Source organism: Zea mays, chromosome 1, assembly GCF_902167145.1.
Source record: "Zea mays cultivar B73 chromosome 1, Zm-B73-REFERENCE-NAM-5.0, whole genome shotgun sequence".
Lineage (NCBI taxonomy): Eukaryota > Viridiplantae > Streptophyta > Magnoliopsida > Poales > Poaceae > Zea > Zea mays.
In genome coordinates, this window is record NC_050096.1 from 167177933 (window position 1) to 167196179 (window position 18247).

At 46.1% G+C, this 18247-nt stretch overlaps 1 protein-coding gene across 1 annotated transcript; it reads right to left on the bottom strand.

Moving 5' to 3' along the window:
• Positions 1 to 923: 923 nt before the first annotated feature.
• On the bottom strand, positions 924 to 14913 carry LOC103645020 (receptor kinase-like protein Xa21). The gene is made up of 2 exons (XM_035961630.1): positions 14382 to 14913; positions 924 to 1384 (listed from the first exon to the last, which is right to left on the bottom strand). The coding sequence occupies exons 1-2, from the start codon at positions 14872 to 14874 to the stop codon at positions 924 to 926; spliced, it is 954 nt and encodes a 317-aa protein (XP_035817523.1). The 5' UTR covers positions 14875 to 14913.
• Between the last annotated feature and the right edge of the window lie 3334 nt (positions 14914 to 18247).

Genomic DNA, 18247 nt, shown 5'->3' on the forward strand with positions numbered 1-18247 from the left:
AATAGGAACTATGAACGAACGATGAACGATCGAATGATTGAACGAACGAACGATCGGAATTTCGGCAGCATAACGGCAGGAAAAAGATTATTTGGACGAACGAACGGACGAACGATCGGACGAACGGACGAACGAACCATGAACGATCGGACGAACGATCGAACGATCGGACAAACGAACGAACAAACTAAGAACAGGGGACGAACGATCGAAGAACGATCGAACGATCCTTATGCTAGTGTGTGCTTGTGTGGAACATGGAGTGGGTGTGTGGGGGGGGAAGAGAGTTGCCATGAAATAGCTTGGGGTGGGATGAGAGGAGGCCCTTGCCCCTCTATTTATAGCCATGGTGGGGGGATTTGGGGGAGGGATGAGAGGATTAGTGGGAGGATGAGAGGATTAGTGGGCGATTAGCATGGATTTGTCTTGTATGAGTGTAATTAGCTTGTAGAGCTCAACGTATGACACTGAAGGCATACGTATACGTACGAGCATGAGGAAAGTTATGAATAAAATATTTATAGGGACTTGAAAAATGATTCTGAAGGTATTTCTCAAGAGGGAAAATACTTGGAGATATATTGGTGGAATATTTGAGCAGTATTTCTGGAAAGAACTTGAAGGGGGTTACTGGGGAAATATCTGGGCGGTATTTCTAGAAAGAATTTGAGGGGGGGGGTCACTGAGGAAATATTTTTAGGATATTTTGAGGAGGATTTTGGAGAGAATATAGACCACTATATTGTATTTGTTGATATCAACTCGTAAACAAATATTTTGAAATGAAATTTGAAATTCATTTTGAATTTAGAGCAAGTTTGAGAAAATTCCAAGATTTGAATTTTTGGGATGCTACACAAGGCTACATATTAACCCAACCAAAACACGTATATAAATATGACTCAATATTAAACCTAATCATTTCATATAAACCACCTTCGAGGTTTGATCGCGGTCGAGACGGCGGGTCGCGGACTAGACGACGGGGCGTGGGGTCGCGGGCGACACGACGAGTCGCGGCGGTCGAGGCACGGCGGCGTGGAGGGCATGACGACGGACGGGCAAGGGCGCGGTGGGGGCACGGGCGCGGCATACGGCGGGCAGGCGGGCGCGGCGAGGGGCGCGTCGAGGGGCGCAGGCGCGGGCGCGGCGAGGGGCGAGTGGCGAGGGGCGAGGGGCGCGAGCGCAGCAGGGGGCGGCGGCGCGGTGAGGGCGGCCGGGTGGGGCGCGTCGAGGGCGGCCGGGCGGGGGGCGCGTCGAGGGCGGCGGCGGCGCGACCGGACGGCGAGGAGCGCGGCCGGACGGCGAGGGGCGCGGACGGCGACGGGGCGGCGGGGCGGTAAGAGTGAGAGTGGGAGTGAGAGAGTGAGGAAGAAAGGGCTAACTGTCGGTAAGTAAACGGTCTTTGCCGAGTGACCGTGATCTGGCACTCGGCAAATATTTTTTTTAATTTTAAAATATACTTTGCCGAGTGCCCCCAATCCAGTACTCGGCAAAGTCCTCTTTGTCGAGTGTCCCCCAGTCGACACTCGGCAAAGATTATTTCACTACACTTTGCCGAGTGTCAACTATTTGACCCTCGACAAAGGCTTCTTTGCCGAGTGTCATCTCTAGACACTCGGCAAAGTACATTTTTTTTCAACCAAACTTTTTGTGGTATGTTCCTACACTATGTAGACCTACATGTACCATTTTGAGACAATTATAATAGAGTTTTCAATAGGTAGTAGATTTAGTTCGTTTATTTGAATTTCTTCGGAAAATTCAGATTTGAACTGCAGGTCACTCGAAACTTGAAAAACCGTGCATGCAAAAATGATATCCATGCTACTTAGCACAAGTTACGATCGATTTCAGGAGCGGACCAGAAACTTCGAGCAACATGCTCACTAAACATGGCCGGAAATGTTTAGTGAGCATGTTGCTCGAAGTTCCTGGTTTGCTCCTGAAATCGGTCGTAACTTGTGCTAAGTAGCATGGATATCATTTTTGCATGCACGGTTTCTCAAGTTTCGAGTGACCTGCAGTTCAAATCTGAATTTTCCGAAGAAATTCAAATAAACGAACTAAATCTACTACCTATTGAAAACTCTGTTATAATTGTCCCAAAATGGTACATGTAGGTCTAAATAGTGTAGGAACAATACCACAAAAAGTTTGGTTGCCAAAATTAAAAAAATACAAATATGTTTTGCTGAGTGTCCAAAGAAGACACTCGGTAAAGAGGTCTTTGCCGAGTGCCAGATATTTGGCACTCGACAAAGAAGCCTCTTTGCCGAGTGTCGACCTCGGCCCTCGGCAAAGGCTGACGACCGTCAGCTTTAGATTGGCCACTGATGACCCTTTGCTGAGAGCCGCCTTTGATGAGTGTCTGCCACTCGGCAAACGAGTCTTTGCCGAGAGTTTTTCTGTGCCGAGTGTCTTGCACTCGGTAAACCAGCTCGTTACCGAGAGCAGGACTTTGCCGAGTGCGGCTCTCGGCAAAGGCTGCTTTGCCGACTGCCCGAGAAAAAGCACTCGACAAAGAGGCTGGCACTGGGCAAAGGCCCGGATTCTGGTAGTGAAGGCAATAAGTCAACAGATAAGGCATGAGAAACCATCCAAATCCAAATATCCAACACGACAGGAAGCGGGATGCAGCCTAGCGCTTCCACATAGTATCATCCCACTAACTAAAAGAGGATGAGCGACCGACAAGTTATCATTATGTTTTTAATGAGTGATATACATGTTACAAAGTACATTTTTATCTTGTATACCTTAGCATTATTGACTATCTTCCCACAATTTTCATATTCATGTATGCGTATGAGCATGGATCTAAATCATTCAAGCACACATGTAGGCAAAGTTATCACTACTAAATCCTGTTTTATGGTGCTTATTCATATCATAATGACAAAGCTTAAAAGTTATATATGCGACATAAAATCCAAACGAAGTTAATAATTTACTACATTCGATTATGCTTAGTTTCCATTTGCTTGTAGAATTATCATCGATACCAAGAAGGGGCGGATTGAAAGGCCCTTGTTTGTATTTTGGTGAATAGGTGAAACTTAGGTGGATTAATATGTTTTTATGTTGAGATACACATAATTTAGTCCACATGTACACTAGAGTGAGCAACTCTAGCCATGTAGATAGAATGTTGGAAGGTTGTCACTACTAAATGATGATAATGTATACAAGATAAAGATGTACCTTTGTAACATATAAAATGGATGTTGACAAGTCGTGCCACGTTATAGCGCACTAATGAAAGTTTAGTGACTCAAGTGACACAACATTCAAGTTTGGGGACCCATGTAACACAACATGCCCCCAAGTGGATCTGACGTGGCCTGCCATGTTGGCATCCAATTTTGCAAACCCGGCTTTAGATGGTTTTGAATGACCCTACAAAGTTCGACGACCTGTTTTCCCGGTTTTCTATGTTTCGGGGCAAGGTGACACAACATGCCAAGTTCGTGGACCGCTAGTGTAGTTTACTTCTTTCTCGATCTTTTGGCTAAGTTGAAGTGTAATATTTGTTTTATTAGTTTAATATATGATATGTGTACCATATGTTCGCTTTGATATTAAATTTATTTTTTATGAGTATCAAATATAATTGTGTGTCATTGGTGCACGAGCATTGTACTAGTACTATATAAATTACTAGTTTTCATGGTTCCGTGGTTCTACAGTCGTCGTGTGTTATGCTTCCTCTTCCCTCTATGGTTCCACACTCGTAGTGTGTTATTTTTCCCTTTCCGCTTTATGCAAAAATAAGATAAACTTATGTATAAGTAGGAATTTAAACCTTAGATGTTACCTCCATATGTAGACCCACTTAACCAACATAATATACATATTTTATGTCCTATTACAAATTAAGTATACCCCATAACAATGCACAACATCTTACTCTTACTAGTTTTACTTTTATACGCACAATGATATGTTCACATTTCCAATTTTCTAGGTCCATTCAAAATTTGTTACTTCTCTAGTCCCAAAATGTTTGTCGCTATGGTATTTATGTTAGTAAAACTTTTTTAAGTTTGACTAGATTTATAGAAAATATTATCAATATTTGTATCTCCAAATAATTTTACTAAAAACATATTTAAATATATATATCTAATGATACTAATTTTGTACTATAAATATTAACATTTTATTGTATATATTAGATCAAAGTAAAAATGGTTGAATCATTAAAAAGTGAGAACGACGGATATTTTGGGACGGAGGGAGTATTAGCTATGGACGGCTTCTAGCTAGAAAACGATGTAGTGCCGCTATTTCAAAAAAATTCATACGGTGAATCGACCTTAAACACACTAGTAGAAAATAGCTCTATGCCTGCTGTGGGCACTACTTTCTACAGGCAATTTTGGTTATCAAGACAATGAAAGTAAAATGGCTGGCCATACTCAAGAACCATCAGTGGAAACACCTTTGCACTTGTCGTTTTTCTTTAAAAATCGCAAGTGCAAATCGTGCATTTCCACTTGGCGGTTTTCTTAATATTTGTGCTAGCGGTTCCTTAAGAAATCTATCGGTGCAAATTCTTGATTTATACATGCGCTTTTCTTAAGTACCTGTTAGTACAAATATGATTTCTACTGGTGGTTTTTAAGGACATGTCAGTACAAATCATTTGAGGTTTTGAATTTTTAATGACATCGTATGAACAAACCACCAAAATAAAAGTTGTATATCTCTAAAAGTTATGAAACTTTGTAGTTGATAACTTCCATTTAAAACCATTTGAGCTCCCAAAACTGCATCTAAATTTGTCAAATTTGAAATACAAATTCTGGAAACGATCTCAGATGGATAATGTACCAAGATAAAATTTCTAGATCTTGAAAAGTTTTTTAAACTTTGTAGCTGACAACTTTTTTGTTTGAATTCGTTTAGGGCCACAATCAATCGATTTACACTCAGTTTGTTATAATATGTGGCCAACAAAACAACAATTTAGACACAAGTGAATGATGAGTGAAATGGTAGAAGAGACTATGCGCGAGGGTGACGTTGGGGCTTTGAATCCCAATGGTCGCAAAGCATGTGAAAAATGTCGCGATGGGCAGGTCGGGGCCTCCCCTAATTAAATATTTTTGTTATTTTCAAAATCGTGTTTATATTCCCTGATAATAATTTGTAGTGAAAATTTTCTTAACTAAAACGTCAATGGAAATTGATTTCTAGTAGCAGTTGTCTTAAGAAAATGCTCGTACAAATTCTTTTTCAGAAAATATAATCCAGGTTTTCAAAATAACAAAAAATTATTTTAATCAGGGGAGGTCCCACCTGCCCGTGGTGGCATTTTTGCACCAAATTTGCATGGATTTCCACTGGCGGTTTTTAGTTAACCGTGTTGTAGACAAAACCATTTCTACAGGCCTCTAGTGTTGGCGGTTCTTAAAAACGTTGGTGAAAATGGGTTACGAATAGCCTTTATAGAGCTTCTTTGTACTAGTGACATTAGACTCTGGAGCTTATTGAACTGTAGTCACTACTGGAGACAACTTCTTTGGTGAGTGCTTTAGGCACTCGGTAAATCCCACAAAACTTTGGGCATAGACTTTACCGAGTGTAGCTCTCGGCAAAGAGGTCTCGATGAACTGTACATCGGCAACAACTTATTTGTCGAGTACTTTTTGTAGGGTTGCCGAGTGTCGCACGATACTCAGCAAAGAAAAGTCATTGTCACAGCGCCAAGTGACGGTGATGAACCTTTGCCGCGTGTTACCTCTGACACTCGGCAAAGAAGCCCCCTTTGCCGAGTGCCTGCTGGACTGGCACTCGACAAAGAAGGCTATAGTGGGCCACTTTGCCAGTTTCTTTGCCGAGAGCTCCTAGGGGCACTCAGCAAATAAGCCCCCTTTGCCGAGTGTCTGCTGGCCTAGCACTCGGCAAAAAAGTCTAGTGGGCATGTTTGCCAGTCTCTTTGCCAAGTGTTCTGGGAGGCTTCTTTGCAAAGAGCCGAATTCCGGTAGTGACTTAGCAAAGGGTGCTTCTTTGATGAGTGCTAGGACTACAACACTAAGCAAAAAAGCTTTACCGTTTCCAAGGTATGCCTTCTTTAATTTGCCAAGTGCTATGGTCATGGCACTTGGCAAAGTACCTCTTTGCCGAGTTTAACACTTGCCAAAGTGACCAAAAAACCCCTTTTTATTTGTTTTTATTATTACATCTAAACAAACAAAAGATATATATATATATATAATTGAAATCACATATATCATAGAATCAATACATGTATCACCAACACCATATATCTCACAAATATCACAACACCAAACAAGTTTCACAAACATAAGTCTCCAACACTCACAAACATAAGTCTCAAGTATCTCACAAAGTATTACCAACAACAAGTTCAGACCAAGTTTCACAAATAAGTTTCACAAACATAAGATCATCAGCGAGGTGGGCGGCTGGACTGGTTCGGCGATGGGCTGGGTGATCCATGAGGGTTGTTTGATGTCGACGATTGTCGCTGCATAGAAAAGAGATTGCATGTGTGAGACCAGATGAATATATATCATGCAGGACTAAAATTTTGATACTTATATGAGTATGGAACTGAGTAGGGTCAGCTGGAGGAAAAAACGGAGGTGGTGGAGCAAGACCTTGTGCGGCGCCAAAGCACTACATGTACTGGAACATCTCCACCATCCTCTACTGATCCGCCAACTCTGCCTCCCGCTCCTCCCCCATCCTTGCCTCTAACTCCATCCATTCCCTCCCCTCTTCTTCTAGCTAGGCTTGTAATATTTCACTCCAATGTTATAATAATGCAAAGAGAAGGTGTCGGGTATCATACTTAGGGGTACCCATATTGTGCCCATAATCATACCTAACACCTAAGTACCAAAAAATCAGAAAACATGTTACCTAGGATCAAGCAGGATTGAACCATGATTTGCCCAATGCCCCGCTCGACGGTCGCTCAAAACTATGCCTCGCTCGAGCCCATCCTCGGGTGGAGGCAGCGTCTAGGAGAAATCCTCGTCTTGTCCGAGCCCCCCTTCTCGGAAAGGCAATTTCCATCTCACCCAAGCTCATCTTGGACAGAGGACGTCCTCGGGCCTAGCCTCAACCAAATGAACGAGAACTGTGGAGACGTGCGCATTAAATGTGATGATTCGGATATCTACTCCATGTGACACCATAGTCAAATAGGGGACGATGGGAGCGAGGTCCCATCTACTTTAGCCAACTACGATGACGCACGCCCTCGAATAACGGACACTACTCCCCTACTCCAGCCACTGTTCTCGAACAACTCCGGATGGGACATGTGTGTGTCTAGGCACAACCTCGCCCTTGGGAGAGCACTCCGCATTGCCTAAATACGACTTCAGCCTCGGGAGAAGGCTCCGCCTCGCTTGAGCTCCACCTTGGCCAACTGCCCTAGCAGTAGCCACCAACTTCCCGCGAATCCCACAGGAGACCATTGTGGTGACTATCCTAACACTCCCTACACGACTGCATGCCCCAGCGTAGGTCCGACCATGGCCTTAGGAGGAACCTGCGCCTCGCCCGAGTATAGCCTTGGCCTAGATAACAATGATGAAAGGACAACCGACGTCACCAACCTCGGCAGAGACAATTGACAACGGGATTGGTGACAAATCTGCTTTACTCCATACAGGACGACTTACCATGTGCATTTCCCCATGCTTATCACTATTCCAACAACTACAACTCAGACAACACATCCACGAGATAGGCTTGGGTATGCATCCGTGCCCCTGATCCTGGCCTCGGCTCTCTACTTAGTTCAGATGCAAGATACAAGGGCCGGATGTTCTCCCTCTGGTCCAAGACAACCACAAGGTCAAAGGCCATTTCGGTGGCCATGCTGTTACAGGGGCTCGAACTCGCCTCCTCTCCCATTTACGACAAACCTTGGCGCTCCTGGGATCCCTCCTTGAGGCTATAAAAGGAGGAGTCCAGGGCTTCCAAGGGACAGAGGAACACTTCATAGGTTTTCACCTCCACAACCGATATTGGCACTTGCCTCAATCATCTTTAGAGACTTGGGATCCACTCCCTCTCTCGACTAGCTTGTACCCCCTACTATAAGCACCTAGGTGCAAGATAATATAAGTCTCATCCCCCTCTGCTGGAAGTAGGGCCTTCTATTGCCCGAACCAGGATAAAACTTGTGTCTTCTTGCATCACCCATCTGGACCAGGGCACACAACACTTATTCACTAGTTGGTTAGGATCCTCAGGTCAAAACACTGACATAAGGTATATAACTCAATGAATGATGAGGCACAGAAGCACTAACCGGGAGTTCCTGGATGCGATGTTGTGAGCTTTGCTGCTGAGGTTGTATGGCTAGGCTCACGCTCGTGCTCCTTGCTCGCACCTAAGACAGATTGGGAGTGGACGACGAGTCGATTGCCCTATCGGCAATCCAGTATCGCCCATGCCTCTTGCCTCCTTCGACCTTCCTGAGGACATCTTCGTCGATGTCCTCGGTCCTCAGATCGTAATCTGGCCCATGGACCTCCATTGCCATGACGGTGTACTAACCGAGGTGGCTGTGGACAACGAGGTTGTTGTAAGCCTTAGGCCCGTCCTTCGAGTTGTAAGCTGAGAAGACGAAGCAAGGCTAGCCACCATTTGACATTGAATGCGAGAGAACCAACGAGATGGTTAGAAATCATGCCTAATCGAAAGTTAGACTAAATTAAAGAGAGGGCATACTCATGCTTCCGCGTATTTGCTGAGGTTGCGGCTGCCTTGGTGGTGGCAGGTACCTTGCATCATCAAACATCATTCCGAGCTAGCGTTGTGCACCACGTCCCACTCGGTCGAGCACCACCTTTGCACCATTTGTTCCCAGCACTCAGGATGTGCAATGCACCAATAAGGAATCATCTACAAAAAACAAGTACACAACATATCAAAAGATAAAATTAAGCATATTTAATATCAATATTAATGTTATGTATTTACCTACAAGTACTGGTACGGAGTCAACGACATGGTCTGGGCGTCCTTCTTGCTCACCTTCTCCTCAAGGACGGAGACATGGTAAGCGATGATGGCCTAGATGCGCGCCTTATAGTGCATGTCCATGACGAGCTTCTTACAGCTCGCGTAGCCACCACATCGACCCCTGGCCTCATATCCATCCTAGCATCTGAAGAAATCCTGCATACAAAGAAGATGTATCCATACATTATTTCAAGAATGTGCAACGCATGTGATGTATTAAACAATATAGTGCGAGGTAGACTTACTCACAGGTCTTGCTTCACCCGCTCCGCCTTGTTGTTGAATTGCATGTTGTCTCGATTCACTGCATCGGGGGCGACGGCGTAGTGGTCGGAGGAATAAGGTGGGTGACGAAGTCATCATTGCGGTGCCATTCGAGGTTGGCTTCGTTGTCGCAGGTGACAAACTGGGATTGGAGTACGGTAGTGTCGTCGTCGTTGTTGGTGACCAGCTTCTCGAGGTTAGCCCAACTGGAGTCCTGCATCTCGAAGTGGTCACACAACTGCTAAAGTAGCTTGGGATGTGCGGAGATGTTCTTTGACTGTGCTTCGATCTGCTTTGACTGCGCCACCAGACTTGTGGCGATGCTCAGATTCGACGCCCTGGCCATCTTCGTGTAACGGATGGATCGAGTAGTACCCTCTAGTCCCATCGATCAGTAGTCCGATACCAATTGTTAGCAGCTGCCAACACAGAGACGGGAATTTCATGGGTAAGAAGAATGAGATTGTTCTCAGTTTTTCATTAGGCCATTACAGAAGCCTTCCCTCAGCCAAATACTCACACCCCTCGATTACATGGACCACTCTAGGCCAAAACAATTTGGATTGGGCCTTCTGGCTCTATGGCCTGTGCTCCTGGCCTGTGCTCCTGGCCTATGCTCCTTAATCCACTTGTGCTCCGGCAACCTGGTGGGTGCTGACACATGGGTTTTCTAGGCGTAGTGATCGTCTTGTTGCCATGTCTCAAGAGGTGAATCCTGCTTCCCAGGTGTGGAACATCCTGATGATCCAATAGGGCTGTGGCCTCCTTAGCGCGCTCTGTAAACACAAATGCCATTTATTAGCTCTGTTGTCCGGTCAAAGCATGAGGATTTCAGGGCGCTCTTCCAGGATAATGCTTTCCTGGATGGCTTTGTTCCTGAAGTTGATGGACTAGAGCCCGAGGCAAGGTAGTACCATGTTTATTGCTTTCTATATATATATATATATATATATATATATATATATATATATATATATATATATATATATATATATATATATATGATGGTCTCCATATAGGCCGTCGGACATTAGTCAGTGGGCCCCATTGGCTCTCGTTATGTCCTTTAGCATGTTTAGTGGACAACCGCTGCATGTGGCCGTCGGACATAAGCTATTTTCGATGTCAGCCGTTAGATATAAGGCTATTTCTGACGTGATAAGGCCGAGGGACAGTTGTTGTGGGATGTAAGGCTAAAGCCGTCGAAAACAGCTTATTTCTGACGGTTTAAGCTGTCGGAAATTCCTTGTTTTAATGTTGTGATATATTGCAAGTTGGTTTACTTATGTCACCAGAAAACGTCCTCTGCTGAACGTCGCAGCATTGTAAGTTATTTGCAATAATCTTGTACGTTAACATACGGGGTACACTTACATATATGACCACATGTTGTGGTGATTTGCAACTTATCACCCTACACTTCACATATGTATCTCAACAAAAAGTTTCTTGGGATGATAGATGATGCAGTTTGTTGCTAGCAGGGCCCACAATATTTCACACAAGCGAACCCACAAGGATCAATGTAAAAATGCTCGCGGCATATATATACTACCCTACTTCGTCTTCCAACGCTTGAGAACATTTAGACAAAATTACAGGGATAGAGAATGCAATATGTATTGCAAAGAATTTTGAAAAAAAAATTATTGATAAGATAGTACTACTTACAACTTAGGTTTGGTTTTCACAGCGCTATTTAGATATAGTTTTTAGTGGATTCTGGTGTATGGGCCTGCCAGATTAGGGCTTGTTCCTTTTAGTGTCAATTCATATGAATTAAACGAGATTGAGTGAGTTTAGCAAATTAAAATAATTCTTAAAATTTTTCAATCACTTCTAATCCATGTGAGATATGAATGACCGAACAAGGCCTTACATGGATTTTCCAGAGGTGAAAGTGTCCTGACTGGCCAGCAAAGTGGCAACGCAGAGCAAGACTCTTGGGAATGTCGTAGAGCAGGGGTCCCGATGTCTCCTATGCTTATTGTATGCAGCAAACACAAGTGCTCACGGTGGATTTTGTGAATCACTCGATCATCTCTCTCAGCAAAATTAAACACACTTCTTTTCGCCATGGGTGTCCACACTACACTATACTGCGATCCATGGAGCTATATAGCAACAGCATCTATATATTGTTCAGCAATTCATTGAGTGCACCTACCGCTACATGAGAATGTAATGAGCTAGCTGTTCACATTGAGTCCCGTAGAACACTGGTACTCATTGATGTCGTACATACAAATAAGTGATCAGCAATGAGGTGAAACGTCTGAAGTCTGCGATCATCTTCTACTTGGGTTGGAGCATCAAGCATGGTGGCGTAACTAATGAAAATGGACAGTACGGAACCAGCTTGCTGAAATCCATTGGCCGATGATTTTTTTTTTTTTTTGAAATTCAACTGAACGATTGCTCAAAGTTTTCATTTAGCTAAGGAAGTTCTCGCTACGTACTTTTGTTTTTGAGCATGCTCTCGAGCAAATGGCAGATGAAGCACATGCATGCATAGACCTTTTTCCTAGCCCTAAGTCCCTCCGAATACATTTTCTCCAACTAACACCCCAATGGTATGAAACTAAAATATGATTTCCGGAGGCCCTTCACTTTATTTAATTAATAATGGGACACTTAATTTCGCGATATATATATGTATAATAATATCCATTTTATGGCAAGCTAATTTAGCTATGCAAAATTTGGACTTTATTGCTCATTTTTAAGATGTTAGTAACATTGTTTTTGTATAATGTGTTGAACACCAGATCTGCCAGCCGACAGGCCGAATGGTCTAGCGATGCGATGTAGCCCAGACCGTCCGTGAATATATTAGTGAATATATTAATTCAGGCTTATGTCTTATCCATTGCATGGTTATCCTAATAACTCATGGGAAATTGTTTGATTTCGTCTAGGAACGGGTCTAGATCCCATATATATATATGATAGAAGGGGTACGACCAATGGAATCAACAAACAATCGATCTATCAAACCAATTTTACCTTATGTATTAGATCCAGGAGTAGTTTAACCTTAGTTACAATTTCCCAACCTCAATTTTCACCTCTCTTTGACTCTATGCCGTCTAGATGTGCTTTGGATAGTCTGTCGATCCCGAATCAACCCTACGATCTCTCATCCTCGACGGGGTCTCTCACTACCGGAATCCGAGACTTTGCCGAGTGCCGGCCGCTTTGCCGAGTGCCTTTTCTCGGGCACTCGGCAAAGACGGCTTTGCCGAGAGCCGCACTCGGCAAAGCTTGGCTCTCGGTAACGAGCATCTTTACCGAGAGTAGGACACTCGGTACAGGTCCACACTCGGCAAATCCATGTTTGCCGAGTGTCGAACACTCGGCAAACGGGGCTCTCGGCAAAGGGCCGTCAGCGGCCGTCCCAAAGCTGACGGCCGTCAGTCTTTGCCGAGCGCCAACGGTTAGCACTCGGCAAAGAACTCTTTGCCGAGTGCCATACCTAGACACTCGGCAAAGTATATTTTTATTTCTTTTATTTTGTCTCCCAAACTTTTTGTGGTATGTTCCTACACTATGTAGACCTACATGTATCATTTGTGGACAATTTTAACAGAGTTTCAATCGTTAGTAGATTTAGTTCGTTTATTTGAATTTCTTCGGAAAATTTAGATTTGAACTGCAGGTCACTTGAAACTTGGAAAACCGTGCATGAAAAAATGATATTCATGTTACTTAGCATAAGTTACGACCGATTCCAGGAGCGGACCAAAAACTTCGAGCAACATGCTCACTAAACATGGCCGTGAACTTGCCATCCACATGTTTAAAAATTGTATAAAACACAAACAAAAGTCAGAAAATCATGAAACTTGTCCACGTGTCATGATATCATATGTACAGGTTGTGATAAAAAATTGAGAATGTTTGGACAAAGTTGTGAGACACTATGTGTAGAAACTTAAGAGAACTACACATGAAATCATAGAGTTTCAATGTGGATCTCTTAGGTTTGTACACATAGCGCGTCATAGTTTTCTCGAAATTTTTTCAATTTTTTATCACAACCTGTACATATGATATCATGACACGTGGACAAGTTTCATGATTTTCTGACTTTGTTTGTGTTTTATACAATTTTTAAACATGTGGATGGCAAGTTCACGACCATGTTTAGTGAGCATTTTGCTCGAAGTTTTCGGTCCGCTCATGGAATCGGTCGTAACTTATGCTAAGTAACATGAATATCATTTTTTCATGCACGGTTTTCCAAGTTTCGAGTGACCTGCAGTTCAAATTTGAATTTTCCGAAGAAATTCAAATAAACAAACTAAATCTACTAGCTATTTCAAACTCTGTTAAAATTGTCCACAAATGATACATGTAGATCTACATAGTGTAGGAACATACCACAAAAAGTTTGGGAGACAAAATAAAAAAAATACAAATGCACTTTGCCGAGTGTCTAGGGCTGACACTCGGCAAAGACTTCTTTGCCGAGTGCTAGATGTGTGACACTCGGCAAAGAGGAAGTAAAGAACCTTTGCCGAGTGCCGGAACGGGGGACACTCGGCAAAGAACTCTTTGCCGAGAGCCGCTGATCTGGCACTCGGCAAAGAATATTTTAATATTTTAAAAAAATCTTTGCCGAGTGCCGGATCACGGGCACTCGGCAAAGAAAGGAAATAAACTACCCGCGCGTTCTTCTTTCTCCTTCTTTCTCTCCTCTCACTCTCTCTGTCACGCGCCGCCGCCTGCGCCGTTCGCTCGCCGCCGCCTCCCCGTGCCTCCCCACGCCGCCGGCTCGCCGCGCCGCCGCCTCCCCGCGCCCGCCGCGCCCGCCCGCGCCGCCGCCTCCCCGCGCCCGCCGCGCCCGCCCGCGCCCGCCGCGCGCCGCCGGCTCGCCGCGCCGCCGCCTCCCCGCGCCCGCCTTGCCCGCCCGCGCCCGCCGCGCGCCGCCGGCTCGCCGCGCCGCCGCCTCCCCGCGCCCGCCGCGCTGAGACAACCCGTGGCCGCCGGCGCGCCACCGCCGGGGCGTGAGCTCGTCGGAGCGTCAGCGAGTCGCAACAATTCAGGTGAGTTTGTTACGGATATGATTCTCTGGATTATTCTCATTGTGGTTTGCGCACTAGTCCCTCTCACACCGACGGAACTAGTTGGGTCTACCGCCGGCGACGGTGCTGACTTGGAGTCAGCGTAAAACCTCGCGATGCCGAAATCTCCCAGAAGGGCGTTCAGGTCGTCGTCCAGGAGGATGTTGCTGGGCTTCAGGTCGCAGTGAACAGTCGGCCTCCCGCACTCGTGGTGCAAATAGTCCAGCACATCGGCTACGTTGACGATGATGTTCACTCTCTGAGAGAACCCTAGACGCTTCGGAGCTTTCTCGCCCGCCGCCGGCGCCGCTCTAGGGTGCAACCACGTGTCGAGGCTCCCGTTAGGCATGAACTCGTAGAGCAAGGCCTTGAACATGCCGCCCCTGTTGTCGACCGCCGAGCACGCGGTTCTGATGGGGAGAAGGTTGCGATGCTGGATGCTCCTCAGCGCTTCGCACTCGGCCAAGAAGCTCCTCTCCGCGCCTGGCATCTCGAGGTCGAAGACCTTCACTGCCATCTCCTCCTCCATTCCGTGCCCCTTTAACCTGCATCTGTACACTGACCCGTAGCTTCCTCTGCCGACCAGGTTAGACTCCGAGAAGGCCCTTCCACCAGAAAAGTTTCTTGACTCTCTGATAAGTTGCATGTATACCAGAATGCCCCCCCATGGCACTGTCATGTAAAGCTGCTATCAGTTTGGTTCTAAGGGCAGAGTTGGACCCTATCCAAATTTGGTCACCTTTCCTGACAATACCTTGCTGCAAGCTAAACCCTTGTTCATTTGGACTATGCACCAACAGCTGAGTAATTAACTCCTGGGCTTCAGCATCTGTCTCATAGGAATTCAAAATCTCATGATACCCCGCATCCATGATGAGTTTTGAATGCAGTTTTACCCTCATCCTCCTCTGCCATCCGAATCTAATGATACCCCGCAGTCATGTCTAGACTTGTGAAAAACTGAGTTCCTGCCAACTCATCCAGAATCTCATCCACCAAGGGCATGGGAAAACGGTTCTTGATGGTCATGGAGTTCAACCTTCTATAGTCAATACAAAACCTCCAGCCGCCGTAGCGAGCCAGCCCCGCTGGCCAGCCACAGCCACGCGAGCGTCCAGCGAGAAGTACTTCTCCGCGTGCTGCTTCGGGATCACCAGCCGGTTCAGCTTCCCGACGTCGCTCGGCGTCACCACCTTGTCGAACATGTGCTCCTTCTCCACCGTCGCATGCTGCTGCTGGTGGTGCTGGTTGTGCTCAGCAGCCGCCCTCTCCTCTCCGCCGCCCGACCGGGTCGCGGGCGGGGGAGTGGTGAACTCCATCGATCTCCGATCGACGACCGGCGATCGGTCGAGATCGAGCCGGCCGTCCGTCGAGGCAGCAAGTCGAACGTAGGCCGCAGCAAGTTGAGATTTTTTGTTACTGTGTGCATGTCAGCCATCGTGCTGTTAGTGTTATTTGCAGGTTTTAAAAACCTCAACGTACAGTGGAGGTGCTGTCGATTTTTTTTTGTATTAATAGACTTGTGTTTCTTTTTTACAGAGAAGATACTTGTCTTCCTAGCCGCTGCGGGTCTGCCTGCACCGCGTCGCGTCGCCACTGCACCGACCCGCCACAGCCCCACTAGCCTGACTCCACCGCCACCCTAGGTATAACCTCTATTTCCGCATCATGGTCGTAGATCACGTAACCCAGTTAGGCGTCTCCCGTTCGAAAGTGATACGGTGTAGATATGCAGATCTTTGCATATCTACAAATGTATCAGTTTCGAATTGTCCACGTTTTTTGGACAGCCCGCGGTTGCGTAGATGGTGTTAGTTTCCATGCTCTACTCCGGTCCGAGAAAGAGTTTCGGCGTCACCTCCCTGTTGTTCTCCGGACAGTACACTCTCCCTGCCAGGACGTGTATCCGGAGAACAGCGGGGAGGTGCTGCCGAAATTCTATCTCGGATCGGAGTAGAGCATGGAAACTAACTCCATCTACGCAACCGCGGGTGGGATTAGGACCTATCCTCACCTATTAGAAGGTAGGAACGTAGTGTACATGCATTACATGTCTATATTAAACTATACTCGGTTATATATGTTAGAGGATGGAGGACCGTGAGTGGATGTACACGGGCCGCGTTCGACGTAATGATGTCACCCCAGAATGGATTAGGAAGACCGATGCTTTCGTGGAACGGGCATATGGCGAAGCTGCTAAAGGAGCTAGCCTAGTCCCTTGTCCGTGCAGCAAATGTGACAACCGGAAAAGAAAACCAAAGAAGGCCATGGTAGAACATATTTGGAAGAATGGATTTACGCCGGACTATACTCGGTGGATCTTCCATGGTGAAGCGCATCGCACGAGAGAGGAGGTGGTGAGACAACGCGTCGAGGATTACGATGCTGATGCCGGGGTAGCAGACATGTTGAACGACTATCACGAGGCACAGTTCGCCGAAGGACGTACGGAGGACGAGCCAGAGGCGACCGCAAAGGCATTCTACGACATGTTTGACGCGGCACAGAAACCCCTTCACGGCAAGACAAAGGTTTCTCAACTGGATGCCATTGGGCGTATAATGGCGTTGAAGTCGCAGTATAGCATGAGTCGAGACGCCTTCGATGGTTTGTTGACAGTTATTGGCAGCCTGCTTCCGGAGGATCACGTTCTGCCAAAGAGCATGTACGAGGCACAGAAACTCCTTCGTGCACTCAAGATGACGTATGAGCAGATACATGCTTGTCCGAAGGGCTGCGTCCTATTTAGGAAAGAACACACTGAGGCAAAGTACTGTCCGAAGTGTAAATCGTCTAGGTTCATGGAGGTAGACTCTGGTGATGGACAGAAGAAGCAGCTCGACATCCCCGTGACAATCCTACGCCACCTTCCGTTCATACCGAGGATCCAGCGTCTATACATGACAGAGGAATCCGCGAAACAGATGACATGGCACAAAAAAGGCAAACGATACAATCCTGACAAGATGGTTCACGCATCCGATGGTGAAGCATGGACCCACTTTGATGCCATTCACCATGAGAAAGCCAAAGAGGCTCGACATGTTCGTGTTGCGCTGGCCACAGATGGGTTCAATCCCTATGGAATGACCGCTGCCCCATACACATGTTGGCCCGTGTTCGTTATCCCCATCAATCTCCCCCCCGGCGTATGCTTTCAAAGACAGAACATATTCGTGTCGTTGATAATTCCTGGACACCCGGGGAATAAAATGGGCGTGTACATGGAGCCTTTGATTGATGAATTGGTCCGTGCTTGGGAGGAAGGGGTATGGACGTACGACCGAGCTACGAAGACAAACTTCAAAATGCATGTTTGGTACCAGTACTCCATGCATGACTTTCCGGCGTACGGGCTATTTTGCGCCTGGTGTGTTCACGGTAAGTTTCCATGCCCAGTTTGCAAGGAAGCTCTTAGGTTCATTTGGTTGAAGAAGGGTGGCAAATATTCGTCATTCGATAAACATCGACAATTTCTCCCTCCTGACCATGCATTCCGACAAGACATCAAGAACTTTACGAAAGGTGTTGTGGTGACAGACCGCCCACCTGCAATGATGACTGGTGCCGAAGTTCGCGAACAGATAGATGGTCTCGTGGCCAACCCAGAAGGTGGTTTTGTGGGATATGGTGAGCAACATATGTGGACACATAAGTCGGGCTTGACTCGGCTCCCCTATTATGATGACCTGCTCCTTCCACACAACATTGACGTGATGCACACTGAAAAGAATGTCGCCGAGGCACTTTGGGCGACAATTATGGAGATTCCTGATAAGTCAAAGGACAACGTAAAGGCAAGAGTGGATCTGGCAGAGTTATGTGATAGACCAAACCAAGAGATGAAGCCGCCTAGTGGTGGTAAGACATGGAGAAGGCCTAAGGCCGATTTCGTCCTG